This window comes from Chroicocephalus ridibundus, chromosome 1 (genome assembly GCF_963924245.1).
Source record: "Chroicocephalus ridibundus chromosome 1, bChrRid1.1, whole genome shotgun sequence".
Taxonomy (NCBI): domain Eukaryota; kingdom Metazoa; phylum Chordata; class Aves; order Charadriiformes; family Laridae; genus Chroicocephalus; species Chroicocephalus ridibundus.
The window spans coordinates 85,270,155-85,278,530 of record NC_086284.1 but is presented as its reverse complement, the minus strand read 5'-3'; the positions used below and the strand labels follow the sequence as shown (position 1 = coordinate 85,278,530).

The window sequence follows — 8,376 nt, the reverse complement described above, 5'->3', positions numbered from 1 at the left end:
CGGAGACTGGGAAAATACTGACTGGTCACCATATTTTGTGATGACAGAAACAATGAAGTTCTCAGAGAAGAAAAATACCACACAGACTACTGTCTATTTCTATTTAAGAACATATGTTGTTATTTTGCTTTTTTTTTTTTTTTGCTTACATGTATTTTTCCATTTACTGTGTGTTGTTTAAAGAACAGTTAGTTTTACCAATATACATATATTTGTATCGGGTGGATTTGTGTTATGTGTGCCATGGTGGTGTTTACATGCCAATACCATGTGCTACCTTATCATGTTAGGCACTCTGCCTAGGAATTTATGATCATCTATTTCACATTTGTGTCACAAGTATCGTCACAACTTCTATTAGACAACAGACTATGGGCCATTACCATACTGACCCCTCGTTCATATTCACTATCTGCAGACTAACAAGAGAACCAGAACCTCGGGAGATGTAGCTATTTTTAAAAGACTAAACATTCAAGACTACATATTTGCTCATATTTATTTTGTAACCGTATTTTTCTAAAACATATTAAAATAGAAAAGATGTTCATCTGATTCATCATACAAAGAAAATACCAACATAGTAATAAAATACTGAAAATATATGAAAGCACCAAAACATTAAAATATTCGTATTGGCAAAGACTCTAAGAATATATTTCTTGCAATTTTACAGTAAAGTGCTATTCAATCCACTCAAATTAAGGAATCGGCATTTTAATAGCATGGTTATTACTACCTTAAGGTTACAAATTACTTCGTTACCTTCCCTCAACAAGACAACAACCCATTTTTGTTGGAAGCAAGGCATTTGAGTTGCATGCACATGAAAATAACCTAAATAACACTTTCATAGTAAGCAGTGAACAATATAAATTGCTAACTCGTTAAGAAAACAAAATACCAAGAAGCAAACTGAACAGAAATGAGATTAGTGAAAAATTAAGAAAATGCAGATGTGGCAAAACATTGTATAAATTAAGAAAGGACAGAAGGCTCTGCACCAAACAGTTCTGTAGACCTGCCTTTTACATGCTAGTATTTTTAGTAATCATATTGCTGCTTTACCAGTTAATCAGTTTAGTAATGCATTTTTTCAAACTGCCCTTTTCTACTTCCTACAAATGATACTACATCTACAACACACTGGAAAGATACCGTAAGCAAAGAGACAGAAGCAAAGTATGACCTTTATTTTCCCTCAATTATCTCTTCTCGTCCATTGAAGCCAGCAGACAAAAACTAAATGACCTGTTACAAAGCCAATTTGTAGCAAAAATTAATTCCAGTAAAGAAATTATTTTACATTTTTAGACCTCATCAAGAGTGAAAATTTTAAATGTATGAAAGATACCATCAGTCTCCTCTTAAGTGTTTATAATTTTAATATACATATTTACAGCAATGAGTACAAAGAATCCTCGTTAGGGTAAGTTCTCACTAGCTTCATACACCATTTCTACAACAGTTTCTGAGAAATGGCAGATAGAACACTTTTATGATGCCTTCAACAATATTTAATCTTCCAACTTGGCTTGCTTTTTTCATAAATTCATCTGTAATTTAAGCATATTGCACATCTCAGAATGAGTTCTCACACTGGCTATTTATTAGCCTTTTTATGAACCAATAATAGGCCATCAAAAGTCAACTCTCACACTCCTCCAATTTGAATAAGAGTTGCTTTCAAAAAAAAAAAGGAAAGAATATAAAGAATAGGAATAGTGTCTCATCATAATTATTTCATTACTATCTTTGGAATCAAACAAGGGTTATATTCCTGGTCAATATGGTTGTGTGTCTGTTATTCGGAAGGAAATATTTACAACTTTGCATTCAGGAAAAGCACAAAACCAAGGAATTTAACCAATGAAAGCAATGAGCCTGAATTACCAAAATAATTACTAACAACAAATATCTTCCTTTATATGTGCACATACATAGATTAGATAAAAAAAATCTGCCCATACTACATAATTTCTGTAAATTTTCCTGAATGAACAAGTTAACCTTTATAATACACTGAAATTGACTGCTTGCACCTTCTACAAGAGTAATTCAGCATGTAAGAATGAATACGATGGAAAGGAATGAAATATTGTATTTGAAGTAGTTGAATAGAGAAGAAAAAAAACATAAATAGTTTTAAATTATGTTGTTGTATTTGGTTTCCTCCTTCAGTAGTATTTATGGAATTGTACAGTGAAAATAGGTCCTAGCTCTAACACCTTCTCATGAACTGTTCTAAGCGTCAATTTTCAGTAACTTCCTTTGTCGGTCATTTGTTTCTTCTTTTTTTTCAGCAAGTTGTATCATCGTTCATTGTTGTGGGCTCACAAACCTCATTTTGGCTGTTCCAAAATCCAAGTGCACCATGATAGGCAGCCCAGTGCAAAGCAATTCCTTTTAGCTTCTCTGGGTATACACCAGGTAGAAGCAGAAGGCAACGACAGTAACTGACAGTATTGATAAAACAGCTGACAACTGCTGGAACCAGAGGCAGCGATCAATCTGCTCTTGAAGTCTTTTATTAATTTGCAGTAAACGAGTCAGCTGAAAATAGAAATAGTTTCATTAAATTAGAATAACTAAACTAGTAACTATAAGCACAGTAAAAAAAAAAAAAAAAGACTTCTCTTAGCGATACCTTTTCTATCACTACCTACGTTAGGAATCTGTTCCGCTAAAGAGGCTTTGAATCTTAGGAGTTATAGGTTATGGATAGCTTATATTGTCGATATCAAGCAGGTGACATCTTTACACTAGGAAGCACAATACCCCAGATGTGTAATATACACAAAAGGAATTAGCAAACTGCACCGAAAGTAGTATTTTGTTATACTGTTACCATTTAACAAAATAACTAAATCATTATCACTGATTTAGTTACTTTCAATTGCTGAGCTTTTCAAATAGTATAATTCATGAAGTACCACGGAGGTTTAGTACAAATTCTTTTCATCTCTATCATATTTTATAATTTTGTTCCATATTCAGCACAAAGGAATACACTATTACCTGTATATGTAAATCTTCGTTGGTTTTTGCTGGAATATGAAATGCGTTCTCTTTTAACGTCAGAGAAGAAGGCTTACTACTTTCTACAACATGACACCTCAGCCTGTGAAAGAGATAAAGAATATGCACCAAAACCCATAAATTTAATATAACTTTGTATAATTATTAGTAAACAGTCCATCTAACAATTATTATATGCACTTTATCATCTGTTCTGGTTGATTAATTTTCTAAACGACTGTTGCAATGATAGTCTGAAAAGGCTTCCTCAGTCCACTAATTACGTTTTGGCACATTTTGACAAAAAAAGCAAGATCAAAATTACCTGCGTGCTCAGTTAAAATCTGTCTTCATCATTTTAAATTCATAGCACAGGATGCACTGGATTATTTTGTCAAATACTTACTACCAGAGATGCAGCAATCTATTGAGCAGCAAAGAAAATCTAAAGGTTTTCTTTCTGTTTTAAACCTTAGTGACAACATTCTTCACGGAGTCCACTTCTTCCACAGTTGAAAACACAGAACAGAATTTCGTAGGAGTGGAATCCTACGCCATTTATAAAATACAGAGCAGAAGCTGCTCTGATGCAAGTCAATTAGTGTGAGAATACATTTATTTGCTAAAGAAATGGTTAAACTGAGGCGGCGGTATTTTTCTATTTTAAGGGAAGAGAAATGCTAAAACTTCTCTGGCAAGACAAAACAAAAAAAGGGACAAATAGCTGTAATAAAATCTAAGTAGATTCCTCAGATGAAGTACTTGCACATATAGTATTAAAGAGACAATAATTATATTCTCCACTACTTATAATCTAGTTTTAACAAAAAGCAAAGGTCAGTTTTGATTCATGAGTAATATACATACATAGCACACTTTGCAGGTGATAAATTTAATGTATAAAATAATCTGTCCCTATTGTTTCAGGCTCTGTCTTAAAAAAAATCCAGTATTTATGCAAGGAAGCTTGAGGTCACTCACATGATGTAGATGATGTTTAATAGGGAAGTCAGGGATAAACATTTGAAGCAAAGATAGAGCAAGACTTAGGCATCAAGTCTCAAAAATACTTTTTCCATGTTAATTTTGGCCATGGGGAGGTAAAGGCAGCTCCAACCCCCCCCCCACAAACCAAAACTCCCCCAAACCCTAGGAACAATCTAAAGTAAAAATACAGCCAAATTACTTTTTTTTTTTTAAAGGATGAAACAGCATCTCGATATCATGGCTCTAAGGCTTCTAGAGGAAAGAAAACTACAAGGAACTTTTCCTAGAAATGTACAGGGATACAACTAGATGTGTGAATAGATGAGAGAGAAGAGTAAGAAGAGTAATGGGTATATATAAAAGAGTGTACGGGAAAATGTATTTTCCTAGTATTATTTGATTTTCAAGACTCGCCTGGATGCAGCCCTGAGTAATGTGCTCTAGGCAATCCTGCTTCAGCAGGGGAGTTGGACTAGATCATCTCTAGAGGTCCCTTCCAACTCTGAAGATTCTGTGATTCTGTGATTTTTTCACCATTAAATATGGAAAACACACATAAGAACATGTGATAAGTTTTACAGAAATTTTCTATAAAATTATGATTTTTCCCTAGCAGAAAGGGGATATTTCTTAATATAGTCTAGAAAACAGTTTTATATTTGTTATGTCTTCTTTCCTTGCTTGTTTCTTTTTAGAAAAATCAAGTACCACATTCTTATTAAAAAAAAAAAAAATATATATATACTGTCTGTGTGTATTGTCACATCCATTCACACTTTTTCCACTTAACTCTTAACCAGCACAAGAACAACAACAATAAAAAGAAGAGCATGTGCAGAATACTATGACATTTTATGCATTCAAAACACGTCTAATCACTTAAACCAGCGCAGACGCCTCAGCAACATACTTCAGTCAGTAAGCACACAACTGGGTTTGGGGAATTCTTCACTGATTATAATATGCAAGTACTATAGAACAGCTAAATGATAATCGCTAAAAAAAGCCCTGTCAACAGAAATCCATATGCTCACCTATGTTCCATCACTTTGGTCCTAGGGACTTCTTTCCAAAACTGAGTCAGTTCTGGTATACCTGCTCCAGAAGACTGGTCCATTTCTGCTGCCATTATAAGGAAACGATCCTGCAGAGAAGCTGCAAAACCTGCCCTCAAAGGAAGAAAAAAGCAAAAGTGTGCTTGGATAAAATGACAATAATAAAAAGCGTATAGAAGCATTTTTTTAACGTAAGTTTTTTAAAATGACAGCTTGTTTATTGCAGGACATTGGACACTGACTTATAAGAAATAAAAATAATGAAATCATTCTCTTAAGCTCAACAATGTTGATTACAGTTTTCCCAAAATTTTACAGTTGCGTTTTAACAGTTCTAGTTTCGTCCGAACGAGTCACACACAAGGACAAGCCACAATTTTGTAAAGAACGCATTCTCCAGCAAATTCACCTGTCCTTGCAACAATTTAGGAAACTAATTTACTGCAGATAAACTCCCACTGTAACAGAGCACAAGTGAGACAGCTGCCACTGCAACTTTTGTTTTTTAAGACAAGAAGCAGAATGCGTTGCAGACAACAGTTGCTTATGCCTAAGTGGAGTAGTAAATCAGTACAGGCAGTTACTCAAATGCTGTCTGATATCCATGTGTTTTTACAAATAGTAACACCCTCATACAACAGTCAGGTAGACATGGGTGTCAGTCAGTCTTACACCCCAGCAAGCACACACAAAGGTTAGTATCTAGAGCAGTCAGCCTGTTAATAAAACTTGTCCAGACTTCTTAAAAATTCTACTGTAAGATTTTACTTACCACCATGAAGAGAGACTATTATATCCAACGATGTGCCAGGTTCACAACTGCTGTTACTGGGTTTAACTCTGTATTTTTCAGGAGCAGTTGTTCTCACCTATAAAGAAAAAATACCAAACAAGCATATAGTAAATGCATTCACAAATATGACTGTTTCATAACCTCCCTCACTCTGTAATAACTATAATCACCAAAAGCTTAAACATTAAGACACAGTAATACATATACTCTTTAAAATATTTTATTTTGTAGGACTAATCTGACACTGGTATTTCTCTTCTTCCTCCCTCTCAACCACTTCTATCTTTTCTAGCACGCGCTATTTTTCTCTCTTATATACATGCTTAAAAAGAGCCAAGAATATCAAATGGATTATGTTAAAATTCTTCATATGAAAGTATGGAAACTTTTAGTTAGTTTTGTGTGCAGAGAACACAAAAGATGTGGTGAAAAAACGAATCAAGACGCAAGTCAACTCTATTTCTGAAGCAAACATGACTGCATTCGTTCCTTTGACGGTGCCATTTGCAGATGGAGCTGCATCACTTTGGAGCATTAGCAACTTGTTCCCAGCTAAGACTTAAAAAAGAGAAAAATTCTAAAAAGATTACTTTTCAATGCTCAAGCCTTTCTTTTTTTCAGGAAGTATTAGACTCTCACTAAAGAATTAACTATCACCATAGCTCTCTTCCAGTCAGTGCTCCGAAGATTTGTCTTACTGATTATCCCCTTTTGGGCGGTACATAATAGGCATAAATTCAGCCGTATGTCTTTGATCTGCTTCAAACATCACTACAGAATAAAAAATTTAGACTGAAAAGCGGGTTTAATAGTATTTCTTCCTCCTTACCGAAACCAAGAAAAAGTTACACATTTAGTAAAGTAAACCAGGTAACACATAAAATACTTTCTTACCTTAAAAGCCACTATGTTTTTAGTGACATTTGTGAGAACTATCAAACATTTTTTCTCTCCAGTTTCTTTGGATCCAAAATATAGTTCTTCTGCTGGGCTAATAAGAAATTTAAGAAGAATTAGTTTCTTGAAATTATCTTTAAAACGCATCACAGAAAAAAACCCATCCACACCTCCAGGAAAATAAAATACTTTCAACCCTGCAGCTACAGTCACTTTTAACAGTTTTTCATCAAAAAAAAGCTGTGAAAACAAAATGCAGAAATTTTGTAGTGAAGCTCAGGGTTGACTCATGACCACAAGTGGACCTGGCTGCCTCAGCTGACTTCTGCCCTTGACTTCTTCCTTCTGGAAGAGTGTGGCCATCTGCAGCAGCAGGAATAGCCAACAGAAATACACAGTCACTTCAGCCACTGCATCTTACAGAGGTATGTTATGGGAAAGCATCATTAATTTTAACTTATGCTAACATTAAAGAGTATAAGGCGTGACAGACACCCCATACATCTATCCTTGTAATGGGTATAGTGCACACGTAAGAGGAGCTGTCAGGTACCTGCAAGTGGCAGTCGGTTCCACCACTACAGCTAAATTCACTTGTACTTATGAGTCAGTCTTCACATACTTCTGGTGACACATGCATAAATAAAGTTATTGCTTGTTTTTAATATTCTTGTGCGATTAGGAGAGTCATGCATGAAACCATTTAACCAATATCAAAGTAACACAACTCATTTTGGAATAAACATTCAAATGAACACTACTAGGCAAAAAGTAGGGCATGCTCATATACCACAAGTTCAGAGAAAACTCAAGTGAAAAAGTGTTCTCTCTCAATACGTCACATTAGGAGCACACAAAGAACTACCATACTATGCAGTACTACAGAACTGCATATCGTTTTGACAGAAAGCCTTTTTAAAAAAACGTGTTACATATTTTTCCCTTCTACCCTTTTCAGAATGCCGATTTCATGTTAGTTTGACCTCCTCCTCCAAAGACCTTTCATAGTACCCATCCTTCTCTCCTCTCTCACTTAAACAAACCAGCGTATTAGCTGAGAAGAAAAATCCCTGGTGCTGTAGGGCAAGTCTGAACACCCATGCTAAAAGAGCAGTCCGACAAGTGACTCTGTGTGGGGTGCCTATATTTTACAATGCATTAGACAGTCCACACAACAAGATTTTTTTTTTCTTTTTGGTGGGGAGAAGCTAAGTGACACAGAAAGCAAGAAACTGATGGGTTTAAAACAGATTAACAGGGTAACTGTATCCCCTTCTCCTATCAGTTTTTTTTTTTTTTCCTGTTCCCAAATTCTCAACTTAAATAACCACCAACAGTAGGGAAAGGAAGGATTGTAATTACAAAGTATTTTTGTTATCTTAATACTGTACTATTGCAGCTGTGTGTTACACCAATTGCAAGATGAACCACGAATGAGACAGGAAAGCATTAACTAGCATCAAAACAAGCCACACAAAGAGCTCAAGGAAATATTCTGCCAGGGCCTGATCTTTCTTGTTCCACCACCATCTGCAGCTATTGACCCAAAAAAACCCTAAATAAAAAGAAACGGGGCTTGAGGGCCACTACTGTATGCCTGTTGTCTGTGAAATCAATCAGATCCAT

At 35.1% G+C, this 8,376-nt stretch overlaps 1 protein-coding gene across 1 annotated transcript in view; it reads right to left on the bottom strand.

The window, feature by feature from the left end:
* Positions 1-1,172: 1,172 nt before the first annotated feature.
* Positions 1,173-8,376, bottom strand: part of MOSPD2 (motile sperm domain containing 2) — a 38,903-nt gene continuing 31,699 nt past the window's right edge. Inside the window, exons 11-15 of the mRNA XM_063342154.1 lie at positions 6,748-6,844; positions 5,833-5,929; positions 5,040-5,169; positions 3,019-3,121; positions 1,173-2,553 (exon numbers count right to left, since the gene is read on the bottom strand). Coding sequence (XP_063198224.1) covers positions 2,407-2,553; positions 3,019-3,121; positions 5,040-5,169; positions 5,833-5,929; positions 6,748-6,844 — 574 coding nt within the window. The 3' untranslated portion in view covers positions 1,173-2,406. The remainder of the gene's footprint in view (positions 2,554-3,018; positions 3,122-5,039; positions 5,170-5,832; positions 5,930-6,747; positions 6,845-8,376) is intronic.